The sequence below is a fragment of the Terrapene carolina genome, unplaced genomic scaffold, assembly GCF_002925995.2.
Source record: "Terrapene carolina triunguis isolate 2854851 unplaced genomic scaffold, T_m_triunguis-2.0 Scaffold96, whole genome shotgun sequence".
Lineage (NCBI taxonomy): Eukaryota > Metazoa > Chordata > Testudines > Emydidae > Terrapene > Terrapene triunguis.
This window is the reverse complement of record NW_020664447.1, coordinates 21,090,239-21,109,365: the sequence shown is the minus strand read 5'-3', so window position 1 is coordinate 21,109,365 and position 19,127 is coordinate 21,090,239. Positions and strand designations below refer to the sequence as shown.

At 38.8% G+C, this 19,127-nt stretch overlaps 1 protein-coding gene across 1 annotated transcript in view; it reads left to right on the top strand.

Annotated features, from left to right (window-relative positions):
• Nucleotides 1–17,536, top strand: part of LOC112116409 (golgin subfamily B member 1-like) — a 69,885-nt gene extending 52,349 nt beyond the window's left edge. Inside the window, exons 22-29 of the mRNA XM_026651574.1 lie at nt 139–290; nt 5,782–5,941; nt 8,714–8,866; nt 9,607–9,774; nt 12,406–12,503; nt 14,750–14,884; nt 15,768–15,882; nt 16,874–17,536. Coding sequence (XP_026507359.1) covers nt 139–290; nt 5,782–5,941; nt 8,714–8,866; nt 9,607–9,774; nt 12,406–12,503; nt 14,750–14,884; nt 15,768–15,882; nt 16,874–17,032 — 1,140 coding nt within the window. The 3' untranslated portion in view covers nt 17,033–17,536. The remainder of the gene's footprint in view (nt 1–138; nt 291–5,781; nt 5,942–8,713; nt 8,867–9,606; nt 9,775–12,405; nt 12,504–14,749; nt 14,885–15,767; nt 15,883–16,873) is intronic.
• Nucleotides 17,537–19,127: the final 1,591 nt, after the last annotated feature.

Below are 19,127 nucleotides of genomic sequence, written 5' to 3'. Positions count from 1 at the left end.
TCTTAGACAACAGGGACCAGTACAAACAAGAGAGGAATGAGAGGAAGCCATGTTTCTACAAATATAGTTTTGGTACTAACAGGGATTTTTCTGTCATACAGTTTTTATTCTTGTTTACCAAACCTATTTTTCATGTAGGCTAAAGAAGGAGCTAGCCTTGCATCTGTTGAGATAGCGAAACTAAAGACCAAGGTAGATGACCTCGAGAGAGCCTTGCATCAGACAAAAGCCTTCCAAGAGGAAACTGAGATACAGATATCATCATACCAGAATGAACTAGCTGGATTAAGGTACAAATATTGGATTGAACAAAAAGTATAAATTGGTTACGTAAAATAATCTTTAGTGGGATACAGTAGACAAAATGAAACATCCTTATACAATTACCTGACAAAGAAACAAAAAAGGTTTACAGTTCACCAAAAAATTGCTGTGGAATGGTTTCCATTATGTGTGACATTGTATTTCTGTGACGGTTTTTTTTGCTCCTCATTAACTTCATTCCTTTATATAGTGAAATCTTGCTCAACATAAAAGACTCTAATGGGCCTACTTGGGAGCTGAATTTTCTGTCTTGTTTGGTGGCTTTGATATGTAAAATTTTAGTTTGGGTCTTTGTAATTAATTTCTTTGCTAGATATTATATTGCTCCCTAGAAGATTAACCATTAATCATTTCTATGCAAAAGATGCATTTCCCACAAACAGTAGCTGCTCTTGTAAGACAGCTCGAGATGTTGGAAAGTTTGTAAGCTGTGGAAACTGCTCAGCTCAAGTCATAGTAATGCTGAAAGTCATCCCAGGTTGAGGTTTGAGCTGAATCCATGCTCCAGCAGGGGTTCACTTGAATTTTGTTCACGTCTCAAACTTTTGGAAAACTTTTTGGCACTACATGGGTATATGTAAACTTTGGGCCTGATCCTGCAAGAAACTGAGTGCCCTTCACCCGGATGGAAACCAGTGGGAATTTTTTAAATGGTTAGCATCCCTTAGGAGGCACACCACTGGATCTGAATGTTCTTTGGGATGCCGGTCAGAGCGTATTTCTAGTTCAAGCCTGTGGGAAAGGACACGTTGAAATTAACAGGGTTTTTTTCTCTCTCTAACTAACTACCTCAGACTCATCCATACAATTGGAAGTGGGAAATAGATTGTGATGGTTCATTTCAGCAGAAGCCATTTTCACTCTGTATCTGAGACTGGTATGCAGTGACCTAGAGCATTTCCCAGCAGTTATTTGAAGCCATCTCATCTTAGTGATATTGTGGTTCAAATAAAGGATCTCAGTGTTTTTACAAAAAATAGTTTATTTTCTTGAGATCGGAGCTCTCCTGTTGCTGACGAGCTGAGGCCCAACCCCACTTTGGTACTAGTAAATACTTGCCAACAGACATGAATCCATCAAACCTAATTCTAGCAATGAGATTTAACCACTGGGGGACGTGAATGAAGAGCATTCCAAAGTAACCTGCCCACCAATTCCCTCACAGAGCTCACAAATGACTTTCAATCTTAAGTGGGAAGGGTTTGCACTCCCCTAATGTCGTGCATGACACTGTCACGCGTAGCAGTGTTGCCCAGAGATACAATTTGTTTCCTTAGTAAAGTGATTTGAGTCTGCGTAAAAGCTATCCAGGTCATCAGGATTTCAGTACATTTAAAGTTTAGTAGAAGCCCTCATTCTGGGGGAGTGGCACTATATGTGAAAGAAAATGTAGAATCAAATGAAGTAAAAATCTTAAGTGAATCCACATGTTCCATAGAATCTCTATGGATAGAAATTTCATGCTCTAATAAGAATATAACATTAGGGATCTATTTTAGACCACTTGACCAGGACAGTGATAGTGATGATGAAATGCTAAGGGAAATTAGAGATGCTTTCAAAATTAAGAACTCAATAATAGTGGGGGGATTTCAATTATCCCCATATCGACTGGGAACATTTCACTTCAGGATGAAATGCAGAGATAAATTTCTCGATACTTTAAATGACTGCTTCATGGAGCAGCTGGTACGGGAACCCACAAGAGGAGAGGCAACTCTAGATTTAGTCCTGAGTGGAGCGCAGGAGCTGGTCCAAGAGGTAACTATAACAGGACCGCTTGGAAATAGTGACCGTAATACAATAGCATTCAACATCCCTGTGGTCGGAAGAACATCTCAACAGCCCAACACTGTGGCATTTAATTTCAAAAGAGGGAACTATGCAAAAATGAGGGGGTTAGTTAAACAGAAGTTAAAAGTACAGTGATTAAAGTGAAATCCCTGCAAGCTGCATGGGCGCTTTTTAAAGACACCATAATAGAGGCCCAACTTCAATGTATACCCCAAATTAAGAAACACAGTAAAAGAACTAAAAAAGAGCCACCGTGGCTTAACAATCATGTAAAAGAAGCAGTGAGAGATAAAAAGACTTCCTTTAAAAAGTGGAAGTCAAATCCTAGTGAGGCAAATAGAAAGGAGCATAAACACTGCCAAATTAAGTGCAAGAATGTAATAAGAAAAGCCAAAGAGGAGTTTGAAGAACGGCTAGCCAAAAACTCCAAAGGTAATAACAAAATGTTTTTTAAGTACACCAGAAGCAGGAAGCCTGCTAAACAACCAGTGGCGCCCCTTGATGATCGAGATACAAAAGGAGCGCTTAAAGACGATAAAGTCATTGCGGAGAAACTAAATGGATTCTTTGCTTCAGTCTTCACGGCTGAGGATGTTAGGGAGATTCCCAAACCTGAGCCTGCTTTTGTAGGTGACAAATCTGAGGAACTGTCACAGATTGAAGTGTCATTAGAGGAGGTTTTGGAATTAATTGATAAACTTCACAGTAACAAGTCACCGGGACCAGATGGCATTCACCCAAGAGTTCTGAAAGAACTCAAATGTGAAGTTGCGGATCTATTAACTAAGGTTTGTAACCTGTCCTTTAAATCGGCTTCTGTACCCAATGACTGGAAGTTAGCTAATGTTACGGCAATATTTAAAAAGAGCTCTAGAGGTGATCCCAGCAATTACAGACCGGTAAGTCTAATGTCGGTACCGGGCAAATTTGTCGAAACAATAGTTAAGAATAAAATTGTCAGATACATAGAAAAACATAAACTGTTGAGCAATAGTCAACATGGTTTCTGTAAAGGGAAATCGTGTCTTACTAATCTATTAGAGTTCTTTGAAGGGGTCAACAAACATGTGGACAAGGGGGATCCAGTGGACATAGTGTACTTAGATTTCCAGAAAGCCTTTGACAAGGTCTCTCACCAAAGGCTCTTACGTAAATTAAGCTGTCATGAGATAAAAGGGAAGGTCCTTCATGGATTGAGAACTGGTTAAAGGACAGGGAACAAAGGGTAGGAATAAATGGTAAATTCTCAGAATGGAGAGGGGTAACTAGTGTTGTTCCCCAGGGGTCAGTCCTTGGACCAATCCTATTAAACTTATTCATAAATGATCTGGAGAAAGGGGTAAACAGTGAGGTGGCAAAGTTTGCAGATGATACTAAACTGCTCAAGATAGTTAAGATCAAAGCAGACTGTGACGAACTTCAAAAAGATCTCACAAAACTAAGTGATTGGGCAACAAAATGGCAAATGAAATTTAATGTGGATAAATGTAAAGTAATGCACATTGGAAAAAATAACCCCAACTATACATACAATATGATAGGGGCTAATTTAGCTACAACAAGTCAGGAAAAAGATCTTGGAGTCATCATGGATAGTTCTCTGAAGATGTCCACGCAGTGTGCAGAGGCAGTCAAAAAAGCAAACAGGTTGTTAGGAATCATTAAAAAGGGGATAGAGAATAAGACTGAGAATATATTATTGCCCTTATGTAAATCGATGGTACGCCCACATCTCGAATACTGCGTACAGATGTGGTCTCCTCATCTCAAAAAAGATATACTGGCACTAGAAAAGGATCAGAAAAGGGCAACTAAAATGATTAGGGGTTTGGAACGGGTCCCATATGAGAAGAGATTAAAGAGGCTAGGACTCTTCAGCTTGGAAAAGAGGAGACTAAGGGGGGATATGATAGAGGTATATAAAATCATGAGTGATGTGGAGAAAGTGGATAAGGAAAAGTTATTTACTTATTCCCATAATACAAGAACTAGGGGTCACCAAATGAAATTAATAGGCAGCAGGTTTAAAACAAATACAAGGAAGTTCTTCTTCACGCAGCGCACAGTCAACTTGTGGAACTCCTTACCTGAGGAGGTTGTGAAGGCTAGGACTATAACAGCGTTTAAAAGAGAACTGGATAAATTCATGGTGGTGAAGTCCATTAATGGCTATTAGCCAGGATGGGTAAGGAATGGTGTCCCTAGCCTCTGTCAAAGGATGGAGATGGATAGCAGGAGAGAGATCACTTGATCATTGCCTGTTAGGTTCACTCCCTCTGGGACACCTGGCATTGGCCACTGTCGGTAGACAGGATACTGGGCTAGATGGACCTTTGGTCTGACCCGGTACGGCCATTTTTATGTTCTTATGTATGTCGTGCTGTATGGAGAGGCTCGTGACCAAAAGTTCCAACCCTTAGGGAAGACTGTCAAAAAGCAGAGCAGATGCCCCAAACTGGTTATATGTTCTATAATTAGATTTCACCAACCCAGTAACAAACATGAAATAAGAGCTACAATAGTCTTATAACGGAGTCATAAACAATCCCTTTGGACACACCAGTCCATCTTGCCACCCAGGCAAGCTGGACTGTGTGATAAATGGTCATTTACACCAAAGATCACAAAATATTCAGGTTGCTCCCAGTCCCAAGAGACCAGTCACTTACCCCTGGTAAATCTGTACCTTAGATCTCACACCAAAGACAATGCTAGGAAACTAGGGAAAGAAATGAGAGAGTTAGTTACAGGTGCAAGCAAGCAAGCATATATATATATATAGAGAGAGAGAGAGAGAGTTTGTCTATGATTCAAAACGTGGTAAAGTTGTAGTAATTTGTCAATTCAAAATGTCTTTCAGGGCTAACCCATGCCAAGCAGCATGGGACTCTCTTTTCTTATTTTTAGGAATCTTTGCCCCAGACAGCATAAAAGATCCAGTTTCTCCTTTTCAGGGATTTTTATCCCCTCCACTCCAGAGTCCAAACTGATGGGATGAGTTCATGTGTAAGTCTCTCATTCCTGGAGGGAATTAGGAATGCAACCAACAGAGCCTTTCTCTCCTTTGATGCTACACAATACCTCATTTGCCTTTAGTGGGCCATCTTGTATGCAAGATGAGCCCTTTCCCTTAATTAATTATTATTTTCTTGTTTAGTACATTATACAATTACAGAGGTTTACAGTGCAAATAATCAATATAACTACACCATGGGCTAGAGAGTTTATAAGTGAGATCAGTATATGCAGCATCCTACAATCTTTACCTGATAAAATCTAAACACCTATTTATCAACTTAGCATTTAATATCTTTTGATAGTGCTAACACACAGGTAAGCAAGACTGGTTTCCAACTGTGCATTTGTAAGTGTTCAGGGAGGCCTGGGGCCATGGCATGAGCTGGCACCTGGTCTGCCAGGATCACTGTCTCTCCCTTTGTCAGCAAAGTATGTGCAGTATGTTTTTCCATGCCTTGTTCTCTAGGCTTTCTAACAGCAGAAGCCTTCGAAGGGCTTGGGCATGGATTTGTATTTTCAGCTACTGCTCTGTGAGAGTGTGCACAACATGGAGTTTTTCAAAATCAGTGAGGCCAGCTTCATTCTTCACATTAACTTTTATGGCGTATGTAATAATTAACACCTCGTTTAATATTTTGTGTTCAGAATGGAAAAAAACCTCCTGCTGACAGAGTCCCAAGCACTACGAAATCAGTACCAGATGGCTGTTGCAGACAAGGACCGGCAGATTGCAGAATTACAGAAATTACAGCATGACATGATTGTTAAGGAATCTGTATCCATTGGTAGCAATTACCCAATCAAGGTAAACCAAACCAAATATTTTAAAAAATCAAACAAACAAAAGCCATTTCCAAAAAGAGAACTATGACAAAGCATGAAACCAAAGCATTGGAGGATAGCAAATAGTGTATGAATATTTAAATAAAGTTCAAGGAGTGATCCAGGGCTTTACAGAACAATAAGCCTAACATCTGTACCTGGTTGAATCAATCATTAAAAATAGTATAGTAAAGTATCTGGAGATCATGCTATATTGGGTTTCATGGTTTAAGCAAAGGAAAATCATATCTTGTAAGCATTCTTTGAATGTCTCAGTAAAGAAGTGGATAAAGAAAAACTAGTTGACAAAATTAGACTGTCAAAATGTTGACATGGTCCCTCACAAAAGTCTACTAAAAAAACTAAGTGTTTGTACGCACCCAATACAATGGGGTCCTGGTCCTCCTAAGTGCTACAATAATATAAATAATAGTCATGTGATAAGAAGCAAAGTATTGTCATGGGTCAACAACTGGCTAAGAAACAGAAAACAAAGAGTTAGTAATAAATGGTTAATTTTTATCTTGGCCAAAAATTAACAGTGGGGTGGTTCAAAGTTCTGTGTGAGATCCAGTGTTACTTAATGTATTTATTAACGATCTAGAAAGGGGAGTGAGCAAGAAGGTAGCAAAATTTGCAGATGATACAAAGGTTATTTAAACTAGTCCAGTCCAAAGAGAAACTTCAGAGGGACCTAATCAAATTAGGTGAATGGGCGACACAATGGCAGATGAAATTCTGTGCTGATAAGTGCAAAGTAATGCACATTGTAGAGAAAATATTAAACTAATTTTCCACCTTACAGGATTCTGAATTAACTGTATCAAATCAAGAAAGGGACCTGGTTGTCATTGTGAACAGTTCAATTAAGAGCTCTGCTTATTGGGCTGTTGAGGACAGAAAAACTATCAAGATGCGAGGATGCATAAGGAAGGGGATGGAGAATGATAGTGAAGATATTACCATATCTTTACATAAATCAGTGGTGTGGCCTCATCTGGAATATCATGTGCAGTAGTGGTCACCCCATCTTGTAAAGGTTGTTGCAAAACTAAAGAGGGTGATAGAAATGATCAAAGGCCTCGCTCTTAGGAAGAGAGATTGAAAAGAATGAGATTGTTTACATAAGAAAAGAAACAAATCGGAGGGAACATGATAGAAGTATATAAAATAATTAATGGTATACAGAAGTAAATCAGGAGCTTCTGTTTTCCCTTCTCATGCCCCAAGAACAAGGGGACATCTAGTGAAATTAAAAGGTGGCAAATTCTGTTTCACACAAAATGTAGTTAGGTTGAGAAACTCATTCCTACAGTCTGTTACTGAGGCCAAAATACTTAGCAAAATTCCAAAAGGAATTGGTCATTTATATGGATTACAAGAACATCTAGAGCTATAAATATTAACAAGTGTTGGGATATTAAACCTCATGTTTCAGGGTGTAAGCCAATCTGTAATTGTTGGAAATTAGACAGAGACCAGATGTGAGGGGAAGATTATCCCACATGTGTCCAATGCAAGGTTTCTTGCACCTTCCTCTGAAGTATCTGGTAGTGACTGCTGTTGCTGACAGAATACAGAACTAGATGGGCCACAGATCTCATCCAGTCTGATAATTCTTCTGTTCCTCAGATCTTGTGTATGAACAATAATGATCTAAGGAAAAGTGTTATGTTAACCTAATGTCATCTTTGATGTTTCTGACCCAAAGGAAAGTTGGAGTAAGTTAACCTTCTAATTTGGCTAATGACGATAACAGTTAGTAGCCAAGATTAAGACTATTGTGTACTAACCATTTCTGATCATCAAATCATGAGTAATATGAAAAATTTTCTAACAGTGATGACTGCTGGAGTGTGGAATAGTATCTTGAAGGAAGTGGTAGAAGGCCCATTGTATGGTTATATATGTAAAACTGGTACTAGAAATGCTAGGTAGGAAACTGCCCTTCATTGTTGGAGTTGGATAGGTTTGTAGAATAGCAGGCCAAATAGAGATGGACACGGCTCATCTTCTGTGATTCAGTGTAATGAATGATGGTGTATTTTTGTAAAGGGATACTCTCTCTTCTTTAAATACATACTTGCAAAATAACCACCTTTCTTTATCAGTGTTTAGAACTTTAAAAATGCTTTTCATAGTTTTTCTTTCGTTCATTTTCTGCGTTTTGCTTCACTTAGACACTTAATCAGTGAAGTTAGTCTAATTTGTTTAGGGTCGTTTTCACTTCATGTTCTCAGTGTTGCAGTGGGTGGATTGGAAACACCAGTGGGATGTTAGTTTATGTCAGTGTTCCCCAAACTTTTTGTGTTGCACCCCTCCCTATCCATAATAGAACCTGTCCGCGCTGCAGCCAAGAGCAGAGCCACAGTCAGGGCCAGGGCTGTGGTCAGGAGTCGAGGCTGAAGGCCATAGCTGGGGCTGTGGTTGGAACTGCGGCTGGGGCCAGGGGCAGAGCCGGCACCGGAGCTGTCACTGGGGGTGGGGCCAGAATGGAGCTGGAGGCAGAGCAGGGCTGGGTGGAACTCCCTCCCTCCTCTCCCCCTGTACTCCTCTGTGGGGGCTGGCCCGGTTTGGGGACCACTGGTTTATGTAAATAAAAACAGTTTTTGTTCGAAACTTGGGACAGGCTTGTGAAAGGGAAATAATAATGGGACTGTAGATATCACTGATTTAAAAGTGTGTTAAAACAATGGATTATATATCATTATCAATTTCTGTAGATTTAACCTTGAATTTTTGGGTGGTGTTTAAGCCATTAGAAACAGTCACTCTGGTCGGAAGTACAAACAGTCCTGAGCAATTGAAACATCTTTTAGCTGAGAAGAGCCAGCTTCAGAATGAACTGCAACGCTGTCTTCAGGAGATGCACCAGAGGGAGCTGCGTTTCCAGCAGATGAACTCAAAGGTAGGGAAGGTGATAGCTGTGACTACTCTGGGTAAATGTGGAGCATAGTTAATGTGAATATAGAAATATTTTCATCTACCTGAATCTGGGAACAAGGCATATTTAATTTGTGTACTGTGTTTTTATATTACTACAACATTAGATCACACAACATAGTTGGCTCAGAGTGGAACTGGCAAGCTAAAAATCAAGAATGTCTTTGAACTATAGCTGCTGTTTGACTGAGACAGGGCCACTTGACCCTGCAGTTTGCAATGCAGAAGTCGCAGCACCAAAGCTATATCTCATTCAAAGCAAAAAAGACTACAGTTAAGACGGGAGCAGTTGAAATTCCTCCACACTTAGTACAGTATTTGAGCCATATTGTGTCAAATTTTCAAAGTGCCTTAAAAATGCATGCATAAAATCAGCAGGTAAACCCATTTGCAATTATAAATCAGGCAAACATGTATGCACAAGCAGTTGTGTGTGCAGTTTTCTATCTTGCACCGTTTTGTGAGCAAAACTCTATTTGTGCATGCATGTTTATAGATGACCTTTGGAAAAGGATCCCTTTAAAATCTTTCCTTTGTTTTCTTTTGAAAATTGTCAACTGCTGCCTTTGCCATCACACTGTCTGTTGATGCACTTTTTTCAGCCTATATACAATTGCTCTTCTTAACTATAAATCTCATCTCTACAGTATATCTTTTTAGAGAGAGAATTGTTAGCTCTTGTTTTGAAATGGTGAATTGTTTCAGGTAATGCAGTCAGTAGAAGAGAATGCTGTATTGTCTGCCCAGTTGAAGACAGTATCCCAGACTCTAAGAGAGAATCAGCTGCATTACACTGATCTGCAAAATCGCTATTTCAGACTTGAGAGGGAATACCAGACAGTGCAAGTTAGTTCCTTTCAAGATACTGCTCAGGTAAAATGAACATACTATTTTTCTGTGCTATCTTTTTAGTCTCGTGACCCAACTCCTGATTTTAAAGGGTTGTGATCTTTCCTAGTTTTCCTTTAGTGCTTAATGTGAAGTAAACACCTCATATAGTATTGGTATTTTTGCTGGTTCATGTATCAGTTATGAGTTAAGGAAAATAGCTCTCTTGTTTTTGTAGCTATATGCCACTTTAGCTACTGTCATTTGAACTTGATTTCTCTTATTACTGTTCACAGATTTACTTGTCTTTGCAGTTGTAAACTGTTTCCATGCTACAGACTGTAACAGACAGATTTTTTTTTTTTTAAACCAATGCGAGTTCTGTCTTTGGAGTGTTTAAAGGAAGGAGTCCTATGATTTTTATCTCATTTAAAGAGCAGGCTGCAGCAACTCCACTGAAAAGCTAGCTGCCAAATAGGTGACCTTGGTGGGAAAGTGGTGGAGGTGATGTTGATAAGAGCAATATTAAAGGATTCATACACTTAGCCTCTATTGCACTTGTATCATACCATGGATCATCTAAGATTAATCATAGCCAACTTTGGCTAAACTTACCTATGAATGTGCTAATGAGTTATTGAGCAGCATGACATGCCATTTCTGATCAGTCCCTTTGGGATTCTGAAGAGGCCTTCATTTTGCATTGGGATGTGACAAATGTAGATAATTGGATAATGATGTCTGGGGCTCTAGCTTTGTCACAGTAAATTTTGTAAGATGTTAAGGGTAATGCTTATGGAAATTATGAAAAGTCAGATCTGTTTTGTGCTAACTGAACTACATTTGCAGAGCCAGCCTTTTAAATTTCTTTTTTGATAAACATGTTGGTACCCTTTGTCATCTTTTACATACATATATATTAGGATGCTCAAGAGTACCCACGGTTGTGAGGCAACTCCCCACTACCAGCCTTTAGCATGAAGTGGTCTTGTCTGTGCCTGCTGTAGCTTGGCTCCCTGAAACTAACGTTCTTTGGCAACACAAGCACTGACACCCAGGTCTCTGCAGACCTTGCTGTCTCTGTGCTGGTTAGTGATAGGCCACACCAACCTCCAGTGCTCAGAGCATTCTCTGCAATGTCCAGCCCTTAACCCCTGGACACTCACAGAAATTACCACGTTGCCATTTCAAGGGGGTAGTGTACACAGTGGCTTGTTTGTCAACTGAGGATCAGCTCGTGAACATCGCAGCACTGAGATATATTTATAATGAAAACAATCATAAGTTTATTATCAAAAGCTAAGATTTAGAGAGCGTGAGTAAGGATAATAATGGAAACAGGTCACATAAAATCAATATATGCTTTCTAGAGACTAAACTTTAACAGGTTAACCGTCTGTCTAAAGAAGTCTGTTCTCACCTAAAGCAGCCTCCCTGTGTTTCCAACCAGTATAGCTGGGAACCTTCTTTCATGAATGCAAAAAGGCTCTGTTCTTCTTGTTTCCTCGGTGAAGGAGCAAATGGTATCCTTTTTCCTTCTCCTTATATCCCCCGAAGTCCATTGCTTTTGTCCCCAGAGAAAGGATAATCCCCTGTGGTTCATTCTCTAGTTTCCTGACTCCAAGTTGGTTTCACATCCTCGTGTTGACATTGAATGCAAATAGGGCTTCCTTTGTATTGACCTACAATGCTTAATTTATTTGTGAACTGAGGCAGGCAGGTGAATATACATGCTTTGTCTGGCAGAAACCTGTTTGTCAACTTTTCCTTGATTCACACATTTTTACAAACCTATTTTGTGTGTGTGTGAGTTAGAAGCATATTTTCTGTTGTGTGTGTCTGTAGATGTCCACGTGCACATATAACTTCTTGCATGTATTTGTACATGAATCTCACACTGATATTAATGACCATTGTGATCCTGGCTTTATTTAAGATCTCAAATGATATTCTTTATAGATAACTACTATGAAAGCAGTGTGCTAGGTGTAGTGAGATTGTCAGACCTGGTAGGAGTTGTTGTTATAGAACAATGAACACTTTGCCAGCTGTACCAGTAGGCCTCTTTCACACTTACCACATTTCAGTTCTCCTGCTTTCCTGTTCTTAACAAACATTGCCTTAAAGCTTTGAAGGGTGCCTTACCACCATCTCGCTCTTTCTCTTTTTTTTAAAACTAGTCTTCCTGTATTACCTTGCTGGTTTATTGGTAGGGATCCCTTAGTGTAAACCCACCATGTCTGTCCTTTTGTGTGTCTGCAGTGTGCTGCTGATCCCCCGCTCACTGAAGGCCTTTCTTTGGGGGTTGTTTTAAGACTTTCTCTCTGTTTTGTGGAAGTGTTCAGCCTGCTCAGTCACCCCATTTATTTATTCACATGCAGAAATCCCCGAAGGCCAAACAATAAATGTGCAAATGGAAGTCATGGAATCTTTGAGTCTTGTGGCTTGCATAGGAAATGTCCTCCTGGCAGCAAAGGAAAGACTCTGTTTGTGTGTACATTTGGGAAGTTGTAATCCCAGAATTTGAGGATTAAATGACAGAATATTAGATACAAACACTAATGGAACTAGTGGAACTAATGTTTTTCAACTGGCAGAACAGATTTTGTAACTGGAAACATGGTCATCAGGTTCTTATTTTTTAAAAGTATTATTTTAATATTTTATATTTTCTAGGGTGAAACTAGAGCAGAAGTTCCCCCAGGAGCTCCGCAAGAGAGAGCTGCAGTTATTGTTGAAATAGACAATATGGAACTAAATGAACTCAGAAAAAGGTCAGGATTGATGACATCAATTTATGATGTTTCTTTTCTTGTTTATGACAATGCTACTTCTGCTCTACTGCTTCACACTCCTGTTTCTTTGCAAGGCTGTTTTTGGAAGCTAAAATTGATGTTTAAGAAAGGGAATGTTTACAGTGAATTTATAAGAGAGGAAGGATGGTCCAGTGGTTAGGGCGCTGACCTAGGATATGGGAGACTCAGGTTTAATTTGCTTCTCTGCCACAGACTTCCTGTGTGACCTTGGCACCTCTGTGCCTTGTTCTCCATCTGTAAAATGGGGATAATAATGATTCCCTACCTCACAGGGATGTTTAGGATAAATACATTAAAAAGATTGTGAATCATAGGACTGGAGGGACCTCGAGAGGTCATCTAGTCCAGTCCCCAGGACTCATTATTATCTAGACCCTCCCTGACAGGTGTTTGTCTACCTGCTCTTGAAAACTTTCAATGATGGAGATTCCACAATATCCCTAGATAATTTATTTCAGTGCTTAACCACCAAATTTTTCCTAATGTCCAACCTAAACCTCCCTTGCTGCAATTTAAGCCCATTGCTTCTTATCTTGTCTTCAGGTTAAGAAGAACAATTCTTCTCCCTCCTCCTTGTAACAACCTTTATGTACTTGAAACCTGTTATCATGTCCCTTCACATGTCCCTTTTCCAGACTAAACAAACCCAATTTTTTCAATCTTCCCTCATAGGTCATGTTTTCTAGACCTTAAATCATTTTTGTTGCTCTTCTCTGGACTTTCCCCAATTTGTCCACATCTTTCCTGAAATGTGGCACACAGAACTGGACACAATACTCCAGTTAAGGCCTAATCAACGCGGAGTAGAGTGGGAGAATTACTTCTCGTGTCTTGCTTACAATACTCCTGCTAATGCATCCCAGAATGATGTTTGCTTTTTTTGCAACAGTGTTACACTGTTGACTCATATTTACCTTGTGGTCCACTATGACCCCCAGATCTTTTTCCGCAATACTCCTTAGGCAGTCATTTCCCATTTTGTATGTGTGCAACTGATTGTTCCTTCCTAAATGGAGTACTTTGCATTTGTCCTTATTGAATTTTATCCTATTTATTCAGACCATTTCTCCAGTTTGTCTAGATCATTTTGAGTTATAATTATAAGCACTTTGAGATCTACTGATAAAAAGCGTATATAAGAAATAGGTGTTTTTAAGCGTGTAGTTGAATTAACAGTTTAAATATGAAAAAATTTGAGGTATATTTGGTGATATTTTATTTTTAAAACCAGACCTGTCGTACTCAAGTTACGAGTGACTTGACTTTGACTCCGGGTCAGTATTACAGTTGGGCAAATAATGGATTTTTCAGTTAGTTGGCAATTCCAAAAAATGTACAGAATGATTTTCAGGTCAAACTGAAAAGGAAATTTTTGAAATTTTGGAGAAATCAAAAAGTAATTTTTTTTTTAATTGGGTCAAAACTGAGCATTTTGTTTCAATTTTGGGGATTTTGACAAGAGCTAAGGAGAACTAGATTCACAGAAAGCCTAGGCAGATGAGGAGAAGGAGGAGGAGTCCTCCCTTATTATCTTTAGGCCAGTGGTTAGGAATCTTTCTTGGGATGTAAGAGAAACCCAGGTTTGATTTTTCCCCCTTTGCCTGATGTGGACAAGGGATTTGCACTTGTGTCCCCCACATTGCAGGAGAGTGCCTAGCCACTGGACTACGGGATATTCTGGTGTGGGTCTTTCTCAGTCTCTCCTGTGGAAGTTGTTCCACTGTTTATAAATAATTAGTCTTTGGAGCAGGGACATGAACCTGGCTCTCCCACTTCTTAGGAGAGTGCCCTAACCACAGTGCTATAGAGTCATTCCCACTCTTTTTTCCTGGCCCAGTGACTGAATTGCCTTATGAATGAACTACTTCCCAGCCATTTTGTGACCCTAGTCCTCCTTTGCTTATGTCAAAATACATGAAATCAGAAAGAGAAATTTGGAGTCTGGTCAGAACAAAATATTTTAACATTACAGAAACATTCTGAGTGTTTTGGTTTTCTTGAAACTATTCAGCAAACTCAACGTGAATTTGTGATTAGTTTTGGGTAAGCCAAGACTGGTGAAATATTTTCACTGAAAAATGCAGTCTCTAGTCAGCATACCTGAACCTCTGTAATAAATACAAGTAAATTACATAAAAGGATGATCAGGAAATTTAATCTTCCTTTCTGTGCTTAAATTGATTTAGTATTTGCATTTGCTGTAGGCTTGCAGAGACAGAGCAGCAGTATGATTCAGTGCAACAGGCCCTGTCACAGCTGACAGAAACACTGTCAGAAGAAAGGAGAAGGAGAGAAGCTGCAGAAGAGGCCTTAGGACTCACTGAGGAACAATGTAAAAGGTTGGAGATACTTGCACAATATTTTCCCCTTTTCGGACCATATGAGCTGACCCTACAATTGGAGCTATGCAGCAAACCCTTATGTTCACAGGGAATGCCTTTGAAATCAGTGGGGGGCGGGGGAGCTCCACCTGGGCACAGAGATTCATTCGTATGGATCTAACTGTAGTATCAGGGCCTAAACAACCAATTGCAGGTTTTTCCCTCTTGGAAGAATGTAAGGATTTTCCTTCTGAGTTACTGTGGCTGATGTTAATACTGAGTGTCTAGTGTGTCTAAAAATTTGAGCTTGAAGTTTTTATTTGTTGTTTGCCACTGTTTTTTTAGTGAGGTTAGTGATGAAAAACGTTGGATTTCCGTGGCTAGGTACAGAACCAGTTTGACAGCAGTGAAAACTTCTACACTGCTTGGCTAGTGTGCATCAAGCGCAAATTGCAGGGTCTTTGTGCTGATCTAAATTTAAAAATGTCTACCAATTTTCTAGCTGAACTCACTAGTCAGTACTGTTCCCCCCCCCCCTTGAATTAGCAGAGCATTCCACGTATAACAGATTTTATACATACACTCAGAGAAATAGATAGCCATATATTAATTACATCCAAATAAATAAAATCACCATCCTAATTTGAGAAGTACTAAATAATCAGCTAGAGAGAGGAAAAGAAAGTTTGGGTTAGTATGAATAAGTAAAACATCCAGAATCGAAAATAGAGGCTGAAAAAGACAAATAGTGTCCTTTTGTTTTCTTTACCAAAAGCAGTAAGCACTAGCTGAGCTGTACAAAAGAATATTTTCATAGGTAGATGATAATTGATAATGGTACTTCTAAAGAGTAGATAACTCAGTAATGTTTCCCCCTGCCTATTCAATTTATTTTCTGTAGACTCGAAATGAGTAGTTACAGGTCTGTACCTAGAGAATACACTGTTCAGATGGAGTCTGAGGAGGAAAGAGAGGCTTTGATCATCAATCCTAGTGAACATATTGTTGTACGTAAGGTAAGTAAATGTGTAACCTGGAAGAAATTCTGATTCATAAATTGCCTAAAAATGGCTGCTCACCTTGTACACCACCAGCTGCAAATGGCTCAGAGAACGGGGGAGTCTTTTCTCTTCAAATTATTTTAATTAAATCATATTTGTAATAAATAACCTGAAAGAATGGAGCAATAAATGAATAATAAAAGAGCAAAACAGTGAACAACTAAACACATTGGCCAGATCCTCAGCTGGTACAAATCATCATAGCTGCTTTGGCTTCATTTATACTAGCTGAGGATCTGCCCATTGTATGTGTAAACACTCTCAGGTGAGAGATTGCTGTTGTAAATATGTATATCTGGAGGTTGTCTTTTCAAGGGATGCACTAGAAGAGAAATATTACAGATATGTGGGAGTGTAATGAATTTACTGAATATATTTTTGAATCAAACACCTGAAATTGGCCAGCATCTCTCTCTGTACTAAAAATCAAACATCTAAGAATCTTTTATAGTGCCCAGAGATCATGGTGATGGGCATACCCTGGAGAGATACATATGTGTACATTCAAAATGTCAGTAAAATATTGAAAATAAAACAGTATGTTTGACTTTACCTTTCAGTATGCTGTTATGGATGGTAACCTGTACTTTCATGCAAACATCAATTAAATAAAATATACACCGTTTATGTATATTTTGGGTGTATATTGGGTATTTACATGTATTATATAAATTGTGTGTGTGCATATAATTTAGTCTGTATCTCTGCTCTGTGTGCATGTCATTAAATATTATACTCATCCTGTAGCCTCTTTCCCCTCCCCGCTTATCTTTTGTAACTGCTCCATTCTTTTCCCCATGAATCCCTTATTTTAATGGCATGTGCGCAGACACCCTCTTCTGCAGACCCAGTTGGAAGGATTACAGTACTTCACAAGTCTAGAGTATAATGAGAGCTGCTCTTGCATCTTTTTTGATGATTATTTATTTGAAATTGTTTCCTACAGATGAAAGGAGGAGCCCTTTCTTTCAAAAGATGGCTTCGAGGGCGAAGCCTTTACTGCTCCAAGCTGCTGACCTCCAGAGCAAAATCCCGCTATTTATTCCTCACATACTTGGTGACACTACATCTTGTTATTTTTCTGTGCCTCACTGGCATTCTCTAAATGCACTGCAATTGCTGGGTAAATTATTTTCCTTTAGATAATGGTGTGCCAATGCAAGATAATGGACTTTTCACATGCTGTTGTTAAACTATGCACTGGACACAGTTGTATATATCCTCATTATAATATGTGCATTTTGAGCTTCTTGCAAGAAGTTTCTGTATATCACGGTTACTCCAAAGTTGACTTGAATTGCTCTTTAACAATGGAATATTATATTTGCTAAAGAGAAGATATTCCCGTTCACTGCAACCTATAAAGAAACTGCTGCATTATATTGTTTGGGAATATATAATGATTGAATACTATTGAATTGGGTTGTAAATGGTATCTTTTCTATATAAATTTTATTTTAAGAAAGTTACACTATAAATTTTAAGGGAATATCAACTATTACTGTTTATTAGCTTCTTGATAATAGCAAGAAGCTTTACAGAGTGCAATAAAAAAAAAGCTGGGTTCATTGTGGGTTTCTTGATTGGAAATAAAACTTTAAGAACTGAACTCCGCTCTATGGGTGTGTGAAGAGTAAATACTTGTAATTGTCTGTGTTGTTGCTAACAGGATGCACAATTATGTAATTATATTAATGAGAAAAGACTGACAGCTAACAACAAGAAGAACTTTGACACTAGGAGTTCGAATATCGAATCAAAATTAAGACATTCCTCCTTAGCTAATCTCAAACTGCTTTTAGCCAGATCACATCACTTCAAACTGCAGTTGCTCTACCCTATCTCAGTTAGCTGAATTACTATTATTTTTTGCTTGTTATACTAGCTTCTGGCATCCCCAGTCAGGATCAGGCTCCACTGCACGCATAGGGCATCTGGACTGCTGGCTTTTGAAGTTTTCTTATGTTCTCTTAAACCTTTGGATAAATAGGTTGTGTGTTCATGCACACATTTCAGAACATTTCTTCTAATTCAGTTAAGTGAGAAGCACATAATACATTTTCAAGTGAGTGGTGAGGAGATGTACTTTCAGCTGTTTTCTGCATGAGCATAATGAAGCATCTTGTATAAAAATATGCATGCTTTGTTATAATGTACACTGAAGTTGAGTGAAATTTTCTGAGTCCAAAAATAATTTTTTGTGAAGAAGAGAGACTGCTGCTAATGCTGTGACCTGATGATTACTATGTAATAGGGAGTTTTGCATTATTTTACCAGTGATTTCAGCTATAGCAAATTATCTGTAGCAGAGTAGTTCACTTTCTGAACCTGTTTTTAACAGAACAGATTACTGTGTATGCAAAATATAAATGAGACATTAATATCAGTTGAGGCTTTAGCTGGGATCATAAAAGTCCTTTAATGTAGTATTCCATGTTGGATGTTAAAGTCTTGGAGATGTAGTTTTTTAAACACCAGGTGACCCATCAGAATCAGATTTAGTGCTTTTTTGGCAAATATGATTTTTTTTCCCTTCAAGTTTTACCACCAAAGGCTGCTGTCCTGCTACCTTTTTAGCCTTTTTCTTCAGTTCATTAAATGTTCTGATCTTTTCATCAGATACATTATGCTGCTTGCACCATACATTATTTATAGAATCATTTTTAATTAGAGCCAGAATAGGATATTGGTGCACTTTGAATCAGCTTGATAGTGATAGCAATTGTATTTGTGTTTACATGCACTCTAATTACAGATGACACACAATACAGGTTAAAGTTTAAGTGAAAGCCAGAAAACTAATTAGCTGAGGCCATGCTTTTTGCCATACACAAATAGTTATCTGATCCAGAAGAGCAATGTTAAAGACGGGATACCCATTAAAAGAGCCATGTTAGAAAAAGATTAGCTTATCAAATGACCTTGTTAAAAAGGAATAAATTATGGTCACCTTAACTTTCCTCCTAAGGATCACAAAGGAGTGCTTGCCATTGGGGAAGGCTGTCTAAGTAAGCTCTAACTGTGTGATTGTCACGTTCTGGGGTGCAGTTCAGATCAGTGAGAGCTTGTGTCACTGTTTGCATTATAACCATGAGTGCCCCAAAATGCTTCTGCTTCCTGCCTGTGGGGGACACACAACCAGCATGCACTTCATGTTCTGTATACTGTACACCTGACTCAACACTTTGAATCCAACAGCC